At 44.7% G+C, this 24,253-nt stretch overlaps 1 protein-coding gene across 1 annotated transcript in view; it reads left to right on the forward strand.

Moving 5' to 3' along the window:
- The window catches only part of LOC126426594 (neuralized-like protein 4), a 294,930-nt gene that overhangs the window by 64,677 nt on the left and 206,000 nt on the right, over positions 1-24,253 (forward strand). The window contains exons 5-9 of the mRNA XM_050088488.1: positions 3,707-3,917; positions 8,036-8,171; positions 10,322-10,522; positions 14,946-15,086; positions 18,541-18,637. Coding sequence (XP_049944445.1) covers positions 3,707-3,917; positions 8,036-8,171; positions 10,322-10,522; positions 14,946-15,086; positions 18,541-18,637 — 786 coding nt within the window. The remainder of the gene's footprint in view (positions 1-3,706; positions 3,918-8,035; positions 8,172-10,321; positions 10,523-14,945; positions 15,087-18,540; positions 18,638-24,253) is intronic.

Below are 24,253 nucleotides of genomic sequence, written 5' to 3' on the forward strand. Positions count from 1 at the left end.
ATTTTTTGACCATCAGTACAAATTTGTTACATTACTCTATGAAGATATATTTACTATCATTTTGATATTCTGTGACTGAATGCTAACATTTTTACCCAAGGATGGCATGTAATTCTCTTTTCAGCAGATGTAGTTTCATTACATAGAAGTTTCTATTTGTCAGTGTATTATAAATTTTTATAGCTTTATACTGAAGGCTCTGGGAATAAAGCTTTAATATGCAACACAATTACATGAAATTTTCTTTGTTCCTAGAATCATAAATTTGTTGAAAACTGTTTCCTAAAGATACTTCTGAATTATTATTTTATACGCAGACTAATTAGAGGCAATAAACCCCCAATTCTTTACATAATTGGTCTCCCGTGTATAAAGTAGCTTGAAGTGTTTGATTACTTTGCAAATCAGTTAATGTGTTAAATATTTGACGTTAAGCAGGTAATTGAGAAAGTTTGAAATTAAAGTTTGTTGTAAGTCATAAGTGCCCTTATTACAAAACACTGGATGAATACAGTCTGAGAATTTGCACTCCATTTTAAGCAAAAACTAGTTTTCAGTGCATCTCAATTTTTACGATGTCATATGTCTTGAGCTGTGTGTCGTAAGAAAAATAATGTTGCTGGTACATTCAGTGATGATGTATGTAGGTACTGTATGCAGTGTGGCTGTGAATAAAGTTCGGAGTAAAAAATTAAAACATCTTGAATTTGAAGCCATTTTGACTATTTTTCGGCCTTGACTGTTTCAAGAAATATGTGACAATTTCTTAAATTACCGCGACCAGTCACAAACTTTGTCAGCTACTGTATTACTTATTTATTTGGCGACATGTTTCGAGCTAATACCTCATTTTCAGGCTAAATGGCATTACAAAACCTTTACAGTAAGGTCATACTGGTGTTGCATAGTCTTTTCATAAATGCTGTGGTCATCCTGTGGAAGAAGAGAAAACTTAGTAACTTTGGAAGCTGGACTGATGTTTGTATGACCTTATTCTAAAGTTGTTTTTGTAATGCCATTTAGCCTTAAGATGAGGTATTCCGTCGAAACATGTTGCTAAATAAATAAGTAATACAGTGATTGACAAAGTTTGTGACTGGTAGCAGTAATTTAAGGAACCTTTACATAAAACATCCTACCTGAAGCCAAAGTTAGATTGTGTGAGCAGTGAAAATGTAATAAGCGATACACTTCTTTCTGCTTTCGTCATTTTTTGGGGTGTGTCAGTGATAGAAATTTTCGTAAAGGTTTTAAATTATGTACATAGTTTCTAATTGTAATACTTCCTTGTTGTGCTAAACTTTTTAAGTTCAGATTATACAGTGTCGTACAGACAATTTACTTGTTTATTGTAAATACGTAACACAGAGTAATAAATTGTTATGAAAAACTACATACTGAACTTTCAACGGGTCAATAGTCCACAGGAGGTGCTAAAAATGTTCACCGTGAACTTTGATACACGATTTGGCACATCTCAACACATTTCTGAAAACTTTTACTATTTCATTTGATGACATTTCAGCAGTCACATTGTGAATGTTTGTTTCCATCTCTTTAGTTGTGTATGGGTTGTTACTATTGATTTTGCCCTCTAAATTACCCCGCAAATAAAAACATGGTGTATGCGCCCCAGGACAAACGGGAAATCTGGGAAAAACCCAGAATTTTTCATCCGGGAGAAAACTCGGAAAAACCTGATAATTTTTCATTTTTCAATTTTGTAATTTTGACTGGTAAGAACTGATGCTCTAACAAAGAATTTTACTTTAACCTGCTGCAGAATAATACTGCAGCAATAAAACATAAACGAGAGCAAAACACTAATGTAAAACTTAAGTTGCAAAGAAAATATGCCGTTTACAACAACAAAACACAGTGCTTGCATAAGTGTTCAGTGACAGCAAAATGTGTCGAAGGCTACAGGAAAAAGATTGTGCAATACTTCATAACGACTGCTTTCGATGGAGATTTCTAACAGGTCACGGGAAAATATTGCAAATGGTGGTTCGAGAAGCATTACTTTAAAAGTAAGGGGGGGAAGGAGGAGGAGGAGGGAATGCCCGTCTGTGAAGGCCTTCGTGAGATCCTCTGCGTACTGGGGCAGGGAGTTCTCGTCACTGCAGATACGTCATCTGTGGAAGGCCGGTCTGTACGGGAGGGATTATTTTGGTGTGCGACGGACGACAGCTGACGAAATGCGGGTAATGTTAGGATTTGGTGGGTTTAATGTAGACAGAGGTGTGGCTGGAGCTGTCAGTGAGGTGGATGTCGATGTCCAGTGAGACGGTGTGTCGGGTAGATATCGAAGTGACATTTTTCGTATTCTGTTGTCTAGTTACTACTTACAGGGATCAGATTCCTGTGGAATACACAGTTGTGAGACTTGTCCGATCCACCCACCCTGCATTTCTTATTCCATTCCTGTCACTGTCTTACCCCACCCTGTCAGAGGCCGGGCCACCTCTGAAAGCAGCAGTGTCACATACCGACACTTCTGCAAACGCCGCACTGCCTTTTGTGTCGGTACGACTACCGTACGGCAGTCTGCGGGTTGAATGGCCACCGCCAAATAGTTGTCGTGAACAGAGGGGACTGTCCCGTGGCTCGGCACGCGGCAGTGGCCACTTCGCGACCTGCGCCGTCTGCAATCCGTCAGTCCGCAACCGTGGAGTTATCCCTACGACACGTCCTCCGCTTCCGTCACTCTCTGTAGTTTGGTTCCTTTAATCGTCCGACCGACAACCGCCGACCACCCGAGTTGCCTTTCACGTGTGCCACGTCCTGCACACCTCTACAGTTACACCTGCTGTCCGTGCCCCGTGCATTCCTAACTGGCAAACCAGCCTCCTTCCCAGCCAATAGCCACCCACTCCCAATCTCTCTCCCTGCCTCTCACGTCCCTCACTCTCAACCCACCCCATCTGACACTACCCCCCCCCCCCTTAACTAGTGCAAAACAACATTGGCACTGTGTCTAACTACCGCCATGTGTGCGTCTGTGTACTTTCCTCTTAACATGCTGTCATTTCCCCAAATCTTGTTTTGAAATGTCAGACTGTTTGAGATATTAGGAATGTTGTGGATACTTCATCTGGCTTCATTAATGGCCCACACAAATGAACGTGCTACGTGAGATCAGTTTTCTCGAGATTGGTTACAAACAGATCCTTCCAACCGAGTAAAGAGAAAATTTCAATACACTAGCTAAATTCCGTCGCAGCAACGTATTATGTAATATGCACCAAATGCAAAATCGAGACACTTATTTTTTGTCACAGAATTTTCAAATTTCGTGCAATATTTTACGTAAATGCAGATATCCCAATAACTGTGACTATTAACAAAGTGACGGGCACTTCATCGTGAAGATGACATATAAAGCTATAAGCATTGCAGAAATAAATTTTGTTACCAAATAGTCTCTGAGAGATTATTCGAGAAAGGCTGCAGGGCGTGTGCCTCGATTCCGTCATCGCGACGTGTCGCCGACCGTCCGGAAGCGGCAGACTGTGTCGGCCTCCGTTTTGGAGCAAACGGACGAACCTGTCGAACAGTTTGGATGAAAATCGGTCACCGTGCACTGGCTAGTGTATCCTTTGCAGTCTCTCAAGTTGAAGTTCATTTAATTTAATCCTATCATTGTGCTGCGCGTAAGTGTTTTGCCTGTCGAGAGAACGAGAGGTGTGACGCGTCTGCCCCGCAGGATCCGACTTCGACGTCGAGCTGAGTGCGAGTTGCGGAACGTACGAGCCGGCCGACGGGCAGCAGCAGCCGGCACTGGTGACGGACCTCGTCGTCAACATGAACGTCGCCAACACTCGGCGCGATGTCATCGCGTTCGAAGAGGAGTCGCCGCCGGCGTCCGTAGTCGCCGCAGAGGACGTGGAAGTGTCGCCCCCTCCGGACAGGTTGAGGTGAGCTGCAGACGTCACGATGCCGAGCCTCCGATTCTGGCAGCCGTGTGCCGGTAGTGGGTGTAAAGTTTGGAAATGAGTGTGACTGCCCGACTGACTGTGTTTGACAAACGAGTGGCCAGTCGATTATTTTTACCGCCAGTTCTTCTGTCGAATGGAATTGACGCCTCTGTCCGCGCCAGGTGTACAAATTTTCTCAATAGCTTTCCAGGTGGAACTGCTTTTGCATACTCGTTCCACCTTTTCATCGATACGTGAGCTGTGACTCGGATTGCCAACTTTTTTTTTTTTTTTAGAGACAGTTAATGTATCCAAGGTGTATACACTGCAGGACAACCGGTAAAAGCATGGTAATTTTTTTTTTTAATCTAGGATAAAGCGTGGAAAAACCCTGGAACTTTTTAGGATTCCAGGAATTTTCCAGTGTTTTAGTCTTCAGTTAAATTTTTGTGGTTTTGACTGGTAAGAATTGATAGTCTAACAACGAATTATACTGTATCCTGCTACTGTAGAATAATAATGCGGCAATAAAATGTAAACGAGAGAATGAAACCAAAATGAAACTTGAGATGCAAAGTAAATGCACCATTTACAGTAACAGAACACAGTGCACACACGAGCGCCTACCGAAAGCAAAATCTGTCGAAGGCTTTAGGACGGAGACTGTGGAATCCTTCGTAACAGCAAACTGCTTCTGATGAGTGAGACATCACAGCTGTTTACATTACATTCATTTTGAGCGGTTGCCAGCGGGCTCTCACGCGTGCGGAGCTGAGTTGCGTACGAGCAGCTCCGTCTCCCAGTTTTGGCTTCTCGGAGTGTGGCCGCGGAAGTAGCGAGAATCGGTCACGCTACACAGAAAAAATTTTCTGATGCACCTGAGCTGCCAGATTCGTGGATGCACAGAGCAGTCTGGGTCGTAGTGGGAAGGGGGACGGTCGCCCTTGTTTACGTTTAGTGATTTTGCTGTTTCCTCTTCGTTGACAGTTCACACGTCAAATGAAAACAAAATGGATTCCTGTGGTCGTGAGCTATCGACTGAATTAAAATACATTCACAGAATTACGGGTGGCTAAAATATGTTATTACTTTCAGTCTTCCGATTGTATTTGATTTTCACGTTTTTGGCAGTCGGGCATTGATCGCCTTGCACAACAGTGAAGATTTTTGTCGGTTTGCTAAAGAAGTTTGGCTTCTACTAATCTTTTCCACAGATGCAATCAATTTATAAGAAATGAAGTGTTTCGTTCACACTATTGGCTAGTTTCAACTGTTCACTGAATTTATAGTGCACGTTTTCATCTCCTGGCACGTACAGCATTATGCCGTAATAATGAACCGAATGTGAGACGATACAGTACTGGTACTCTGAGAAAGTTTACATCCCAAAAAGTGCACTGAAAAGCTTAATATGAGTTTGGGGCCTACTTCATTGTGAATCTGGACATACAAATATGTCCTTTAAGCCAACTTGTGCATTTTAGTACGGTTTACGAAATTCGTTTGCTCTCGGAGTATCCTCTGATGTCCTATTTCTCGTATGACGTTATGTAAGATTTCTTAATGCCATGTGTATATGAACATATGAGCTTCCTGTGTCACTGTAGCTGCCCACCCACAGTAACGCCTGTTTTCTGACGCTGTCTGGCAGCTGTTGAAACAAACCCAAATTTTTACTGGCACATTTGTGTGATGTTTTGTAAAGTGTGACACTCGTTAAAAAGACCAATGTTATATGTGAAAGCTTAGCTTTTCTTGTAGCTTATTAATCTTAAAGACCAATACTATAAGTGAAAATTAAGTGTTTCTTGTAGCTACTCTGTGTACATTAATTTAAACCGTAAACTCTTTCTATTTGTGTTTTCACGCTACTTAACAGTGATGTTGCCATTAGCTGACTACATCACGTGTCCTATGCACTGAATATCTGCAGTCATTGGCTGCCGAGATGATGTGATGTGAGCTATCATTGGCTTACAATAGTATATTGCAATCTCTATTTCAATGCTTCACAAACTAATGTGCTGTGTTTGATGGAATTATAATTTATACTTTCGTAATGTGAAAATATGCAGTGTATCGTAATATGAAAATATGCAACACACGTTTCTGCACATCAAAGATCTTTCCAAAACGAATTTTCTTCTTTGCTGCCATAGAGGGGCGAGGCGGACCGAGTCTTCCCTTTTCCACGTGGGAGACGGATTCGGCACTTTGTGTGTCTCGTAATACTGTAACTGGGAGAGACCTGTATAATATTTTAATCATGTGTGGCAGACCGGCAACTTCCCCGACTAGTGCAGAGAGGCAATTCTGACACACCTCCTCGGTCCGGGAAAGGACCGCACACGTCCCGGCAGTTACCGGAGCGTCACCTGGACGAGCTGCGAAGGAAAGACCCCAGAGTGTGCGGTTAACCGTCATCCGGCCGGGTCGGTAGACCGGGCAGCTTCTCGGTGCGGGTTCCGGAGATTTAGGTCCCCTCTCGACAACCCGACTCTGCCGGAGGCGGCTATTCGGCAGTCTTTCCTACGTGAATGTCACCGTATCCGCGCATTCTTCTGTATCGATAAAACGTATGACACGACTCGGAGACGCAGTATTCTCGCGCAACTCCGTCGGCGTGACATCCGTGGCTGCCTCCCCGTCTCCGTACGGTCCTTCCCGTGTCGGCAGTTTTCTAGTACCCGAGTCGGTGACGTACTGTCGGGTCGTTTCGAGCAGAAGAATGTTGTCCCTCGGGACAGTGTTTTTAAGTGTTACCCTCTTTGCCATCACCAGTAGGGAGTCCTGTAAAGTGCTCCGTATTTGTGGAAGGTTTTGCTGTTTTCTGCTCTTCCCCCAGTGTAGCAACAGTGACCCGTCAGTTGCAGCTTACGATTCAGAGATTAGAGGAGTGGCCTGCAAAGACGGGTTTTCAGTTTTCTGCAGATAAGTGTGTGTGTGTGTGTGTGTGTGTGTGTGTGTGTGTGTGTGTGTGTGTGTGTGTGTGTTTGTGTGTGTGTGTTGTAGTGGTTAATAAAAAAGAAAAGAAAAGGTTGAATATGTGGGAAGAAATCGTGAATAAAAAGGGGGTTCTAAAATCGTTAATGACCGTGAAAAAGGGAAACAATTAAATGCAAATCGTATTACAGAAAAATTATCGGACTTTGTGATTTGGAAAAGCTATTGTTGGAGTGGTACTTGTGGCGTTTCTGAGCAAAAGTCAAACCAATTTCCACTACAAAAATTATTTGAAGGAGAACAGAGAATAACAAAATGTGATTAACAGGGGCAAATGGCGTAGATAAGAGTTCATCCTTTACCATGTTAACATGTCTTCTTCCGTGCAGCGTCCAGGTTTTCAAAAATCTCCTACTTCATTTCTGCATAAAAGTAGTAGCTGCTCCGAAATCTTGCAGTCGTCCAGGAATCACTAATTTATACAAATTAAAATCATTTTGACACTGAATGCAATTTATTTTATGTTGCTACTTCCATCCTCCGAATTTCATAACTTCCACAATATGTCTACACATTAATAAGTTTTTTCGTCTTAATCAGACCAAGACTAGCTAATAAGTTTTTACATCTGCATTAAGCTTCCACTCTCGAGAGACAATAGATGGATAGAAAACAAACGAAGAGTTACAATTTTAGTATTTTCTCTGCCGTCGAGCGCTCGTACCACTGCGACGGTATAATTTATATCTGAGGAAACGAGTGTAGCGTGGCGAAATTCAAAGTCCCGCTACATCGTGTGTGTGTGTGTGTGTGTGTGTGTGTGTGTGTGTTCATTTTAATTGCTCTCATCATGTCTTTAATTTACCTGACTTGCACCTGAGACACACCATTCTGCATTTTAAAGACTCACTTTCTGTGCCTCATTTTTGACCTGAGTTGTCACGGTTGCCACACCTGAGGGATTTGGAAGCCAGAGCCCAGAAGGCATCGAATATCGTAAAGTGCCTCTGCCACAGGTCTCGGGGGGGACGGGCGGGTTGCGTCTGCTCCAGTTCTGTAGGACTTGGGCGTGTTCGCAGCTGGGCTATACGTGCACAGTGTACGGCTCGGCTGGGCCTTCTTACCTGAAGATTATCGGTGCCGTCCACCGTCAGGCTGACCGCAGGTGCCCGCAGGTTCCACGAGCGCTGCGGCAGCCTGGTGCGCATCTCCTGCGGCGGTCGCAGCGCGGAGAGGAGGCGGCCGCTCGACGAGTTCAACAACGGCGTCGTCATGACGCACCGCCCCCTGCACGACGACGAGCTGTTCGAGGTAAGTCCGGCATTACACCGTCGTATTTCTCTGTCGAAGTTGGTACGTCAAATATTTGTGTCGAAGAAGTTTGACTGTGTAATAGGGGACTTTGTCAAGTCTTGCCCGTCCTCAGACGAATACGATCCGCCTCGAGCCTCGCCATAGATTCGGTCGTAAAAGCCGCTCGTCTTCTGTTCGCTGCAGTGTGAAATGTTGCCACTCGGATTGCTAGCATTGCAGCATCTTCCTGTCACCAGTAGTGTGTTTGTAAACGTGGCTGCGAATTATAATTCGTGTGCGCCGTCGACTACGAAATAAATCGAAATGTACGGAGCTGATGAGGCACTTAATGACATTAGATTAAGAAGACCAGAGAGCTACAAAGAAACTGCAGAGGTCACTAGCCGTGAGACGCGACCCAACTGCATGGCTGGTGACATAAAAAAGAAAATTAGTGGCCTCGACTCGAGCTACTCTCACGAGAAAGCAAAAGTACGCGTCAACATACTTATTTCATTTTTTTATACATACGGGGTGTTTATGAATGAGTATCGGGGCTTTAACACTTCATAATATTTAATATATTAAACTTACATTTATAAATTATATGTCAAATGAAAGAGCAACTCGAACAGTTTTACCGAGAACCTTCTAAATGTTGAGTGTGAGCACCATTTGTCACACGACACACACAAAGTCTGTAGCTGAGTTCTTCCCAAACGTTCATAAGTGTGTCTTCAGTGATTCAGTTCGGTTTCTTAATTTGGGGAGGTCTGCTGGTAGTGGAGGTACGTACACACAATCCTCGGTGAAGCTCCAGAGGAAAAAATCGCACGGTGTCGTGTCGGGTGAACGTGGAGGCCGTGGAAAGCGAGCCCTGTCATTGGGGCCCTCGCGGCCTGTCCGGCGCTCGGCTATAGACTTGGTGTGTGCCGTGTCACAAATGGTGCTCACATTCGACATTTATAAGGTTCTTGGTTAAACTGTTTGAGTTGCTTTTTGATTTTACATATCATTTATAACTGTAAGTTTAATGTAATAAATATTATAAAGTGTTAAAACCCCGATATTCATTTATAAACCCCTTGTGTGTGTGTGTGTGTGTGTGTGTGTAAACAAACAAAGATGCTTTAACTTACCAAATGAGAAAGCGCTGGTATGTTGATAGACACAATAAAATAAAAAACTCATAAACACACACCCAAATATCAAGCTTTCACAACGCAACGGTTGCTTCATCAGGGAAGAGGGAAGGAGAGGGAAAGACGAAAGGATGTGGGTTTTAAGGGAGAGGGTAAGGGAGTAATTCCAACCCCGATAGCGGAAAGACTTACCTTAGGGGGAAAAAAGGACAGGTATACACACACACACACACACACACACACACACACACACACACACACACACACACACACACACACAGACACAGGCAGACATATGTAAATGCAAAGAGGTTGGGGGCACACACACACACACACACACACACACACACACTGTGTGTCTGTGTCATCTATTTTCAACAAAGGCCTTGTTGATTGAAAACTTATATTGTGATAGTCTTTTTGTTGTGCCTGTCTGTGACTCTGCATCTCTGTCGCTTGGTGAGTAGCAATTTTCCTTTTCATAATATTGTTACATTCCACCCTGGATTATCTGTTGTTTGACATAGCTACATTTTGCGTACCTCACAGAAATGCTCAATATATGTAAAAACTGCATCTCATTTGACATTTTCCATAATTTATCTGAAATCAGCACTCAGAAATACACCAAAAAGCCTTTTAAATTAATCACAGTATTTTTACGGGCAGCTCAGGGTGTACAGCCAGATGTCTTGTAACAAAGAAAAATTGTAACATCTCCCTTTGCAGACACACTGTATTGGTACTGCTAATGTCTCAGTAATTTGTGTGTCTTTCAGTTGTCATCTGACTGTGCTCTGAGAGGATGAAAACCAGTTAGAGATGTAATAAAAAATACTTGCAGAACATTGTGAAAATTGTTTCCTCGTTCATATTCTGTTTTTTCTCTGACCAGTTAGCAAAATTTGTGGAGTCGCGCCTCAGTGAAAGCGGTGCAGTCACACTGCAAGCTGGGAGAACGCGCAGTCTCCAGGCTAGTGCAGCCGCGGAGTCGGTGCCGAGCTGAGGGAGCACTTTCTGCCGCAGATCCGCATCGACCGGCTCGTGGACAAGTGGTCCGGCAGCATCGAGGTGGGCGTGACGACGCACGACCCGGCCGCCCTGGCGTTCCCCGCCACCATGACGAACCTGCGCACGGGCACCACCATGATGTCCGGCAGCGGGATCCTCACCAACGGGAAGGGCACGCGCCGCGAGTACGGCGAGTTCAACCTGGACGAGCTGTGGGTGAGTATCTCGAGGCTCGGCACTGCCGGAGCTGCCTTATTTTCACCATTCGAATCCTCGCTGGAGGCCCTTCTACGGTATGTTGCGGAATAACTACCTTTTCTCGGCCACCCCCATTTGATATTAAGGAAACGACCACAACAGCATTTTGCACATTTATTATCTCATGTGCGGTATCATTTAAAAGGTCGTCAGGTTAGCTGCAGTCAGAGAAGTGAGAATTAGGCTAAGAGCTATAGTAAGTTGCATGTGTAAGTGAATGCAAATCACGCTGAGCAAAGAAGAAAAGCTGAATGGTGGAAGGAGTGTATAGAGGGTCTATATAAGCGCGATGTACTTCAGGGCAGTATTATGGAGATCAAAAAGGATGAAGATGAAGATCAAATGGGAGATTTGATACTGCGTGAATAATTTGACATAGCGCTCAAAGACCTAAGTCGAAACAAGACCATGGGAGTAGACAACATTCCATTAGAACTACTGACAGCCTTGGGAGAGTCATCTGGTGTGAGCAAGATGTATGGGACAGGCAAAATTCCCTCAGACTTCAAGAAGAATATAATAATACCAATCCCCAAGAAAGCAGGCGTTGACAGATGTGAAAATTACCGAACTATCAGTTCAATAAGTCACGGCTGCCAAATACTGTCGCGAATTCTTTACAGACGAATGGAAAAATTGATAGAAGCCGACCTCGGGGAAGATCAGTTTGGATTCCGTAGAAATATCGGAGCACGTGAGGCAATACTGACCTTACGACTTATCTTGGAAGAAAGATCAAGGAAAGGCAAACCTACGTTTCTATCATTTGTAGACTTAGAGAAAGCTTTTGACAATGTTGACTGGAATACTCTCTTTCAAATTCTAAAGGTGGCAGGGGTAAAATACAGGGAGCGAAAGGCTATTTACAATTTGTACAGAAACCAGATGGCAGTTATAAGAGTCAAGGGGCATGAAAGGGAAGCAGTGGTTGGGAAGGGAGTGAGACAGGGTTGTAGGCAATCCCCAATGGTATTTAATCTGTATATTGTGCAAGCAGTAAAGGAAACAAAAGAAAACTTTGGAGTTGGAATTAAAATCCATGGGGAAGAAATAAAAACTTTGAGGTTCGCCGATGATATTGTAATTCTGTCAGACACAGCAAAGAACCTGGAAGAGCAGCTGAACGGAATGGACAGTGTTTTGAAAGGAGGGTACAGGATGAACATCGACAAAAGCAAAACGAGGATAATGGAATGTAGTCAAATTAAGTCGGGGGATGCTGAGGGAATTAGATTAGGGAATGACACACTGAAAGTAGTAAAGGAGTTTTGCTATTTGGGGAGCAAAATAACTGATGATGGTCGAAGTAGAGAGGATATAAAATGTAGACTGGCAATGGCAAGGAAAGCGTAAGAATCGAAGCTTTCGAAATGTGGTGCTACAGAAGAATGCTGAAGATTAGATGGGTAGATCACGTAACTAATGAGGAGGCACTGAGTAGAATTATGGAGAAAAGAAATTCGTGGCACAACTGGATTCAAGGGAGGTGTCAGTTGGTAGGACTCGTTCTGAGGCATCAAGGGATCACCAATTTAGTAGTGGAGGGAATGGTGGAGGGTAAAAATCGTAGAGGGAGACCAAGAGATGAATACACCTAGCAGATTTAGGTGGATGTAGGTTGCAGCAGGTACTGGGAGATGAAGAGGCTTGGACAGGATTGAGTAGCAGGGAGAGCTGGGCCTTTGGCTCAGAAAACCCGTATGAATCATGTTTCATTGAATGATTCACACGCTCACACTTTTTGATGGCCCAGCATTGAAATCTGCCACAATTTGCAGAAGGCTTTGTGCTTCAATCACATTGAATGATTCTCTTCAGTCATTGCTGGTGCCGCTCCTGCAGGATTTTTTTCCAGCTGCAGCAATGTCAGAGATTTGATGCTTTACCAGATTCCTGATATTCACAGTACACTCGTGAAATGGTCGTACGGGAAAATTGCTACCTCGGAGATGCTGTGTCCCGTAGCTCGTGTGCCAAGTATAACATTACGTTCAAACTCACTTATATCTTGATACCTTGCCATTGTAGCAGCAGTAAGTGATCTAATAACTGCACTAGACACTTAATGTGTTACATAGGCATTGCTGGCTGCAACACCGTATTCTGCCTGTTTAAATATCTCTGTATTTGGATATGTGTGCCTATACCAGTTTCTTTGGTGCTTCAGTGTAGTTTATTCTGTTAGAGGTTTATAAAACATTGGGTCCATATGGCCCCTGGGAGAAGGTGATAGCTGTCTGCAAGCAGCACGGTAAATGTGATTGTGTGCAAAAAATAACACACAAATTAATAACTTTGTTTACTCTGTAAATTATTGGAGACGGAGACCCTGGAGTAACTTCTGAATGGTGAGCTGTCTGATGAGGTATTTTTGAAATTTTCAGATGAGCAAATTGAAAACTTGGAATCGCAAGATGTAATTAATAATGAGAGCTGTGCTGGGGTCATGGAATATTGTCCAATGACAGCAGAATGATGCTAACGTTTCTAATGAGACAGCTGACTTGAATGATGTTCCACAAGCTGAAAGGTCCAGAATAAAAAGTCGACAATTACAGTAATATGGAAAAGTTGGGACCGTGATTTCTCTGACTTTGACACACAGTGCAATGCAAGTTTTTCAAAACCTTATGAAGAATTGATAGCCATATAGTACTTGCAAATTCTTTTTTCGTGATGACATGTTAGCACAGATTGCTCAAGAAACAAGTATGTATGTAACCCCAAAAATACTAAACAGTAAAATTACCAATTTATGAGAAATAGAGAAACTTTTTGGGATACTTCCTTCCTATAACTTCTACTGGACTGAACATAGAAACATTGAAATAATTTCAGAGGCTATGTCTAAGTTTGACAACCTGCAAACTACATTAATTTTGTAAATAATGGTAATCTTCTGCAGAGAGATGAGCCAAGTCACAGTAGGCTTTTCGGAGTTTGCCCGTTTATCACTGTCTTAGAACAAAATCTAAAAAAAGTAGGAATTGATGAACATCTGATTGTAGATGAAATAATTATTCCCTTCAAAGGACACTCTTCACTGAAGCATTTTGTGAAAAGTAAACCACGTAAGTGGGGAATAAAATTACTTGCAAAAAACAGCAGCAGTGACATACTGCACAACTTTGAAATGTGAAGTATGTAGGAAAAGGCATTACTATTGATAGCAGCCTGGGAATTAGTGGTGGTATTGTCACAAGTTGTATCTGACCATCAATTTTTAGTAGCTCTGAGGAAAAGGGGTACACAGACATGCTGCAAAGTTATGTCCAGTACAGAGGCGGGGCCTATCCCGAGCTCAGAGAAAAATCGTAAGAAAACAGGGCAAAATAGACGCAGAGAACAGTATAGCTTGTGTCGAGTGGATTGACAATAGAAATGTGCACTTAATGTTGCTTTACACTAGGGTTCAGCCCTTGGATACTGTAAAAAGATGGTCAGTTAAAGAAAAAGCTTATATCAGTGTGAGCAAGCAGTTACTGTCAGAAAGTACAGTAAATCCGTGGAGGGTTTTAATCTTCTGGATATGCTTGGTCATTGTACAGAATAAATATCGGGGCAAGAAGATACTTTCTCAGAATCATCTTTTATCTTACGGACATTTGTTGTCAGTGCTAGACTTCTTTAGAAACGACAGTGTCAATAGCTGAAGGAATAACTGATGCCTGTGCTCCCCTTTCAGCTGGAAATAGCCAGTGCATTACTTCAGAATGCAAAAGTTGTCGGAGAAAATGTGGTCGAATATCCACAGAAGCGGATGACATTGCACAGCCTCAAAAGAAAAGTGCTTATATCCTGCACCCATTAATGATGTGGGTTTTGATCAGGTCGGTCAGTGGGAGTTGGTCAGTAGCGACAAACAGAGGTGCGAGCTCTGTACGAAAGCTGAGTCCTGCATGGGGTGCTCAATGCGTGATGTGGCACTGTTCTTTGTGAGAAGGGAAATTGTTTCTAAACAGAAAGAATGCCTCGTGTGTACTGCCTCGATGTCGTTTCCCACATTCGTTAAGTGACTTTTGTGTTACATGCTACTTACAGTTTTTTCATCAGTTGGCAGAATTTGCCCATCTCATATTCCCACCGGGTCCGTACGACTCGCCGGAGAGGATCCTATCGCTGTGCCAAAAATTCCACGAGCGTTATTTTTTTTATGTTTCTGGAAACATTTGAAACTGTAAAATAGCGTAAGTTATGATTTTTCTACATTCCGATTAAAATTTAATTCTGCTCCCTGAACTCCAATTCCTTATCCAAACTAGTTACTAGTGCCCCTTACTGCTTGCTCCGTGCACTGATTTAATGTCACAGAAGTTACTCTAGAACTCTGTCTCGTGTGTCTGTGCAGTTTCGGCTCACGGAATGCCGTAAATTTCCACAGGAGGGCGACCGCATCGGCATGGTGCGCAAGGCGAACGGCAACCTGCACTACTTCATCAACGGGCTGGACCAGGGCGTGGCCGCCAGCAAGGTGCCGTCCCGCGTCTGGGGCGTCGTCGACCTCTACGGGATGACTGTCAAGGTGCGGCTCGATCTCGCTCGTGCACCGTCTCGAGCCTCCGGCCGCAGGCGATTCGTAATTTCTGCCCCGTCTGCACGTCGGTAGTCGTGATTTTCGCTTCAAATACTATTTTGTTGCTCCGGAATGTTATAGGCTGCTATTTTCTTATCAGATCTCTTTCTGTCGTTCCGGAATATTGGCGGTTGCCAATGGAAGGATGGATATGTGTGTGTGTGCGAGTGTATACCCGTCCTTTTTCCCCCCTAAGGTAAGTCTTTCCGCTCCCGGGATTGGAATGACTCCTTACCCTCTCCCTTAAAACCCACATCCTTTCGTCTTTCCCTCTCCTTCCCTCTTTCCTGATGAGGCAACAGTTTGTTGCGAAATTTTGTGTGTATGTTTGTGTGTCTGTCGACCTGCCAGCACTTTCATTTGGTAAGTCACATCATCTTTGTTTTTAGATATATTTTTCCCCACGTGGAATGTTTCCCTCTATTATATTTACATATTATTGAGTATATATAAGCAGGATAAAATTGTATGGAAGATTACGGTAAAAAGGAGAAGGTGAATACAAAGTGAAACTACTTGCAAAAACAGAAAGAGAAAGTAAGATGACAGAAAAGATTTCGAAATGCAACAGTGACAATAACAAACGTAATTGTTGGGTTCAAATTAATGATATGAATATAATAGAGGGAAACATTCCACGTCTGAGCTCTATTATATTCATATCATTAATTTGAACCCAACAATTATGTTTATTATTGTCACTGTTGCATTTCGAAATCTTTTCTGTCATCTTACTTTCTCTTTCCGTTTTTGCAAGTAGTTTCACTGTGTATTCACCTTCTCCTTTTTACCGTAGTCTTCCATTCCATTTTATCCTGTCCAATGTCAAAATACCCAGACTAGTGAACAGTGGTTGAACTGATAAGTTCCATGGATCGATGGTTCAAATCTCACTTTGACGATTTTTTGTAATGCCAATGTCTTTTAAATGTAAAATTCATCAAATTGATGCTATTTAACACGCATCTGGTCATCATAATTTTGTGAAAAATATTATTGTTTCTAATTACAAATTGCATTCAAAATTCCAGTTCAGATCACAAATATAAATCCGTAGTTATCGATATTTGATAAAAGATTGTTAACGAAGGTTATTTAAATTAAAAAAACATAACAAATAAAAGTTTTAGGATGAAGATGGAAATATTTTTTTTTTACTGTGTCGATTGTTTTATACCACAGATGTGGTCTCTAGCCAGAGTGATAGGCATTGTAGAAACAAGCAAAATGATAATTTCCACAGCATTGACCACACCATTCGAATGCTGCATTTTTACAGTTGCCGCCACCACTGCAATAGGAACATAAAAGGACTGGTCTGGAGCCAAGTTAACTGATTTTTCTTGAGAAAAAACAAGACACTGAAGGGGCCAGACGTAATGGAACCAATGCGCTAAACTTTGCCACGTGTCGGTGTCGAATGTTGGCAGGATATAGAACAGCACGTCATAAAAAAAGAGGAGAAAATACGGTGCCCGAGTGGCTTCTCGGATTCTGTTGTCGACTCGTTATCGACGTAGCAGATGACAGTTCCACTACTGAAATGTATTTCTCGGATTCGGATGAGGAAGGAGCTAAGAGTTTACCAGATGACTGACTGTAATTAATACCTCGTGTGGCTTCAGTATTCAGCAGTACGATGAAATCCCTGCTGTTTGCTTTTGCATCACACATAGCTTGCTCAGAAAAGTTACCTTGTATTTAAGTGAGTATTCTAATTACAAGCAAGAGTGACGAAAATGCCTACGTCAGACGACAGCGAGAGCATTTTATGCTTTCCGTCCGGTCACCTAAGAAACGTGCGGTAGTGCTGGAGTTTTGACAAATATTATTGCATTCCCTTTAAAAATTAAATGGGAGTCGAAGCTGTACGGTTTCTCTGCTCGTCTGTTTTTAAGTCTGAGCTGCAACTGCTCACGTCACTGCAGGTTAGTTGGACCAGGTGCCTGCCCAGTGCCGTCCAAGATTAATGCGTCAGTAAAGCTGTTGAGCCGCACTATCACTCAGTCTGTGTGCGTGTAACACAGCGTAAGACGTATCCGTATTGTTGTAATCGAGACAGCTCAGCTTCCTGTCAGAGTGAAAAAAAATCCAGTGAGATTCCAGCAACCTGAGAAGGATACGTTAAGGTTTACTCGTACGATGAATACATTTCAGTATTCTGGTTGTGGATTCTGGCATTTATTTTACATGCACCCTCACTTTGAACCACAAATTCCATTGGGGAGTATACATCAAGCAGACAATAGTGGCTAGTGCAGGGCAATGAAACAAGCAAATAATCCCAATAAACACTGCTCCAGAAACTGAGGTGACTGTGGTCGTGCCACAGTTAATGTCTGAGGCTACATTTAGTTTGAAACGACACGGTTCGTTCGATCACAATTCTGGACACAGGGTGGCCAAAACGAGTGTATCGGTCTTGGCTCGCTAATACCGTGGCCCTCCGGGCCGGTGTAACTGCATCTGATTCTTTTGTCTGGGGACGTTCGAAAGCTCCGGTACATTCGAGTCCTGTCGATAGTGTCGAAGCACTCTGGGGAAGCGTCGTGAACAGTTGTCAGTACGTCGTGAGCACGCCCGAGGTTTCTGACGTTTACGGGCGTCCGTGAGAAGACGTGCCGATGCCCGCTTTCGCGGAAACGGTGGCCGCGTGGGATACTCGCTACTGTGTGCTCGTCAACTGCATATCTGCAGTTTCTGAATGCACCGGCACTGCTTCGTCATCCTCGTATTTTAAGTCTCTACAATTTCTCCTCCACTTACAGTGCCTCTCGCGTTCTTTATCCTGTAGTTTCTTCTCCGTATCTGTCTAGCAGCTCAGGTTACAGTGAGTATCTTTGCCTTAGGCCCCTTTCAGTGCTCATCTCTTTTACCTCCTTATTCCTTACTCTGTTACTTATTGTTTTATGTGCATCTCCTCTATTAACCTTACTTGTTTCCAGTCTATACCGACATCTTTAAAAATGATCAGCAGTATACTCCGGTTGACTCCGTCAAATGCCTTCTCCCAGTTCGTATAACTTGTTCGTGTCTGCCATTCTTCCTCCACTTGTCCTCAGACAACCCATAGCGTATCTCGGTCCTCTGACCCTTCCTGAACCCAAACTGGTGTTCCCAGTATACCGCTGCCAACTAGTGCTACACAATCTGAGGATGCCCCAAAAGACTGAAACACGTCATTGACATTTAATAATTCCACAACTGAGAATGTTTTTGTTCTGAAACACTTTTAAACCGGTCGCCATAACAGCCCGTCAGGACTGAATGGGAAAATTCTTCGTATAAATCTTCGCACTCGTTTTAGTCGCCATCTGAACGTTGACGATCACTGTCGCTACGACTTCCTCGCGGGCACCGTTCCGGTAGTCCTGTTCTACATTCGGCTCTCTCTCCTCCGCAGGTTTCCATCGTGGACAGAGACGAGCGGGAGGAGCAGAACCTGATCACGCGAAGGAACACGACGCAGCGGTCGCAGGCTGCGCTGCACAGCCTCAACGGTGAGTGGCCGCCGGGAGACTGGCGACTCGCGACGCCCGGCATTGGCTCTGTCTGTGCGGTGGGCTGCCGCAGAGAGGTGCCGCCGTGAGGGACAGACACTTCTCGTCGTTTCTGTCGAAATACCGGACGATTCAGGAGAACAGATTTCAGTTGCTTATTGTGGACAAACTGTGTAAAAGATAGGAACGCATTGTGCGGGTCATCGGATAGAGGAAGGTTCAGAGTTGTGTCACAGCTTCTCTTCTTCTTCTTCTTCTTCTTCTTCTTCTTCTTCAGTAGTGCTACAGCCCTTGGTGAGCCTTGGCTTCTTCAACAATCTTCCTCCACACTTCTCGGTTATTTGCTGCTCTTTTCCACCCCCGGATTCTCGTACTTCTGATATCCATTATTACCTCATCGATCCATCTTCTTCTAGGTCTCCCTTTTCGCCTAACTGAATGGATCGTACCGTTCATAATTTTCTATGGAATTCTATCCTCTGCCATTCTCTCCAAGTGTCCTAGCTATCGTATTCGCTGTGATTTCACAAATTTCACTATGTCCCTGCCTCGTACTAACTCTTGTAATTCGGCATTGTAGCGTATTGTCCGGCCTTCTTCCTTCACTTATTGGCCCATAGATTTTGCGTAGCATTTTCCGCTCGATGCTTGTCAGTGCATTTTTATCGTGTTCTGTCAACGTCCGTACCTCTGAGCCGTATGTGATAACCGGGCAGACTAGGGAATTATATATTAGCAGTTTAGTTTTTCTTGTAACAAGGCTATTTTTGAAAAGCTGGGTATTTGCAAAGTAAGCCCTGTATTCCTTCCCTTACAGCCTTTCCAATACTGTTATCATTTGTTATTAGGGCTCCCAAGTAGTTAAAAGAGGACATTCCACTGAAGCATTTACCACTGATGTTTAGGTTTTTAGGGGTTCTTCTGGCCTCAGATTGTGACATTACCATATATTTTGTTCTGTTTTCATTTACTATGAGGCCAATTTTTAAGGCTTCCGTTTCCATTGCCCGGTATTTTTCTAGGAGTGTATTGGTATTTCTTCCTACTATAGCAGTGTCATCAGCGTATGCACATATCTGGCTAGTTTTCATGAATATGGTGCCCCTTTTGTTGGTTTTATTTACTACACTAGGCAGGGCTGTACTGAGTAGGACAGTGGAGAGACTATCTCCTTGTTTCACACCTTTATTAAAGTCAAAGCTTTCACTTGTTCTGCTAAGGACCTTTACTTTTGCTCCTCTCTCTGTCATTGTCATTCTGATAAGTCACAGCTTAACTGTTGCTCGTTTTTGGCAACACGGTGACTACACCGCAAGAGGACTCAGTTTGTGTGTCGGAGTTTGTGCGAAGTCGATCTGTCGTTAAAGTGTGACGTCCGTTGCACTGTCAGTGCGGCGAGAAGCCACCTGTGCACGAGCAGATTTGACTGACGTACAGAGTTTTCAGAAGTCGGTTGCTTACACGGAGGGAAGAGCGTCGGTCGGTCACGCACGTCCGGCGAGTGTATCCGAGACGCTTTTACGCAGAGCCCTCGGAAGTTGACGAGACGGGCGGGCCACGAACTTTGACTTCTCAAACGACAGTGTGGCACGCTCCGAAATGAAGCCTCCGTACGGAGCCTTACGAGCTGCAGTTACCGCAACAGTTGTGTCTGCCGGGTCACACGAGGTATGAACTTTGAGTTTCGGTTCTCTGGGACACGACAGTGGACACCTTTTCTGAACGACGTAGCTTTTCAGACAAATCGATATTTCCTCTATCGAGTAAACTAAACTGCCGTAATGTAAGAGTTTGTGGGTTACAAAATCCTGGCACTCGTGTGTTTTGCGCTCTCTCTCTGTTCAATAAATGAAGCACAGTCAATTTGTGTGTAGAAATACTACTGTTTTGATGTTCTCCAGAAATGCGTGGTGCTCGTTCGAAGCTATAATATAGTGTCTGTGCGAAGAGCTTCGTCTACCTGGTGATGTCCACAATGTGTTTCTATCTTTTATAGTTTGTCTGTGATAAACAATCTGTTATTCCTTTTTTAATTGCCCTGTACTTTTGTATCAAGATATTTTTTGTAATACTGTATTTTGTATCTGACCTAGATGTAGTTCTCATTCTTTTCAGCATACACTGCCTGAAAAATAAAATTAACACTGAAAGTTGAAGAGGAAACGAGATGAAACTTCACAGGTTGTAAGTGTATCTGATGTTATTTCAGCAGATAAAAAATTGAGTCCAATTAAGCCCACTTATCAGTCGGTGACAAAAACTGCCTCCCGCTCGGACACGTTCACCGTTTTAACTGGAAAGGCCATCGCAGAGCTATCGTATCCTCCCCTGACGCGAGTTGCCCCAACTGCCGTAACCGGCCCTCGACGTATCGGATACTGCTACTGTGATCGAATCTGTGTCTGATACGGTCTCACACGTTTTCCGTCAGGACAGATGTGGCAATATTTCCAGCCCCGGGAGTACACCGTTATCGAGAGGGCGGCCCGTAGAGACGTCTACCGCGTTCGTACGAGTGCCGTGCCGACACGAAACGGCACTGCGATACTGTCACGGCTGACGTGACACGTGAGGACGTAGGACGTACCGCTGTTTCACCGAGAGTTCTCTCGGTCGCTGCCGTACGCGGTTAGAAGTCGTATCCGACTTCCGCAAACACTGTGATGCTAGGAGTAACTCTGACGTGCCTCTCCAAAGTAATGGAAGAACGTGACCTCTCCCGGGTCATTGCCGTGCTCACCGAATGGGATCGTTCGGGGCGGCGCAGAGTGCAGTGCCGCGCCATTCGCGAGCAGTCCGCACTTCCCGCTCACGGCACCACTCCGAACGTATCCATCCGTTCCGCCGTGTAGACGGGCGGTACGGTAATTCCGTCGGTCGGCTGCTGCCAGTCTGCGACCGACAGTGCGGGACGATGGGGAATGCCGCAGGGAGTCCACTCTCATTCTCGGATGTCGGGAGGAAACGCGACGGGCTTATGGCGCACTCTACGCATTGTACGTCGGTCCTCTCTTGTGACGTTCGGACACGGTCGACTGGAATGTCTTCGACAATTTTACCGAGCCTGCAGTCTGATGTCGGACCACTGTCACGTCCGAATGCCTCACGAATCTAGGTATTGCACGTTTCGACCGGCTGGCAAAATGGAGTCTGACAGCGAGGCCTCTTTAATCTCCGCCAGGAGCCGATAACGCCGACTCGCACAAGTACGCAGCACCTCCGTGTCCTTCACGGCGATCACTCGATGCCCGATGCCGTCTGTGCCACTCGTCTGCTTTGCCGGACCCGACAGCGCCACTACACGAGGACGACACTAGTGGAGTGCGTCGGCTGTTCTACCGATCACAGAGAACTGCTACTCTGTAATCGTTTCTGTAACTGCAGACGGTGCGTTTGTGTACACAGTTAAACTGACATCTGACAGTGTCCTGTGGGTGCCGGACTTCTTCGTCAGCTAGCGTAAACAAAACTGAAAGGTTATTTACAGTGAGCTCTTATGTAAGTTCAGACACCCTGCTACATCCTTTTTAGTACTGACATGTGGTTATTTACAGTTTTTTAAATTTTCAGTTGACATTCACTTATATGCAGAAACTTTGTTACACAAACTGATAGTTCTGTTGGCTAGATGCATTATTTCTAAAGAAGTATCCACACCTATCTTGCAGTGTGTATGTCAAAAGTCCGGGAACACTTTTAAAACTTTATTGTAGCCGAATGAGGAACATTAAAAAGGAACAGTATACATAATTTGAAGGACCGAACTTGAAAGTTTTTTCAACAGCGTTCGTTTTACGTACGCTCCACACGGGAAGCACGTGCCGTCCTACAGACATCGACAGGACAGTCGAACTCTCACCGTCCCTGGGCCGAAACGTCTTCGGTGACCGTCGCTGTCGCTTGTGAATTTTCATCCTTTTCAGTTTCACAGCGTCGCCTGGAAGAGGAGGTACACAAACGAGATCCTTTACACTGCTCCGTAAAAAGAAATCACGAGTTGTGATATCTGTGGACCTAGGAGGCCACTTTAGCGCACACTGATTTGTTGCACCACCTGCAATTGGGTAGGACTGTTTTGATATGCCCTTACAGGTCTAACTGGAGGACAAAGTTCTTTGATTTTAACAGTGCCATTAACCGTATGAGGGAAAGACTCTTCAGTAACACTTCATTCTTTAAAGAAGGAAGCCCCATAAAGTTTCTTAAGAGACATGGCACAAAGAACATGGACTTTCACAAAGTCTCTGTCACGTTCGACAGTGTTGTGCAGGCTTTCTGTTCCCCAAATGCTGCAATTGTGTCTGTTTACTTTCGCATTTGTATGAAATGCTGCCATATTTTTTCACGTACAGTGCACGGCAAAACTTGAATCACTGGTCTTTGTCCTTAAGAAATACCTTTTGCGTAAACTGTAGCCTGTACAGTTCCATGTTTAACTTTTTTCGCTAAACGGCCATCGTCGACATACCGAACTCGTGTGGAGCTCTGCGTGGCGAAAGCGTCCCTCGCTCATTTAATTTCGTCTGCATTCACACGTAGCTGACCACTCCTCTTCTTGTCACACGAGCACCCGATTCAAAAATCTTTGATGCCATTTTCCATTTGATCCATTTTCCAGTCAGTGCCGCTTTCCCATCCTCCACCCGACCGCATCACATTTGACCACTGTTCCAGAGTCGATCCCTGGCGATTTGCGACAAATGCGAGCTGCCGTTTCAGACGACTTCGAGTTAACGTTGGCACCCACGTGTGGTGCCAGTTCCTGTGCCCTGCAGAATCTGTGTTCCTACGGATTGTCTACTGTATCAAAATACGGATGGAACGGTGTCCCGGCATCAAATGTTGCCGTCAGTGCCAAATGTAGACGTCTGCGTGCGGTGGTGGAATGTCGGACGCGGACGGAAACTGTCACGATCCGCCGTACTAAAACTCGGCCGTGAGCTTCAAATGTTTTATTATTCCCAGTTACAGTGCTGCGTTCCTCTCCATCTGCATCACACGGTCCCGCGTAGCCGAGTACGCCACTTCGCTTTCCACAGAACGGCTCGGCGCCGAACGGCTACCCGAGCGACCCGTGAAACGTACTACGGCGTGCCGGCCTCGTCAGGCTGTGGCGTTACGACGACATCGGGGCCACACCGGCAGCCGACTCGGCAGTATTCATCACCGTGCCAGGAGCGCAGGGCGGCCCTCTGCGCGCTTCTTCACCATCGCGGCGACGGTGAGTGCCCGTGGTCCGACAGCCTCAGGATGCCTCGGGCGTGTGTCGGGAGCCGACGGGACTGCCCGCAGTAGCGAGCTGTCGAGTGGCCCGCCTCTATCTTGCTACGGACTGCACGTCGGCCTCAGAGAGTCGAACCGGTGACCCGCTGTGAACGCTGGCGCCCCATCTGCTGCTGCGTGTAGCCGGTGGTGTAACACGCCCCACTGTCCGGGAGAGCTGCCACACTCGAATGAATCTCGTTAGAAAATTGGCGCCTATTTATACACGGCCGTGCGCCTCCGTTTCGCTAACGCGCCGCTTCGAGTCGCGTACTTGTAACACCTGGTTTGCGTCGGCGGTCCCCCTTCTGCGTGTAACTTGCGCCACGCGAACCGCTGCGTTTACTCTTTTCG

This window comes from Schistocerca serialis, chromosome 11 (genome assembly GCF_023864345.2).
Source record: "Schistocerca serialis cubense isolate TAMUIC-IGC-003099 chromosome 11, iqSchSeri2.2, whole genome shotgun sequence".
Classification (NCBI taxonomy): Eukaryota; Metazoa; Arthropoda; class Insecta; order Orthoptera; family Acrididae; genus Schistocerca; species Schistocerca serialis.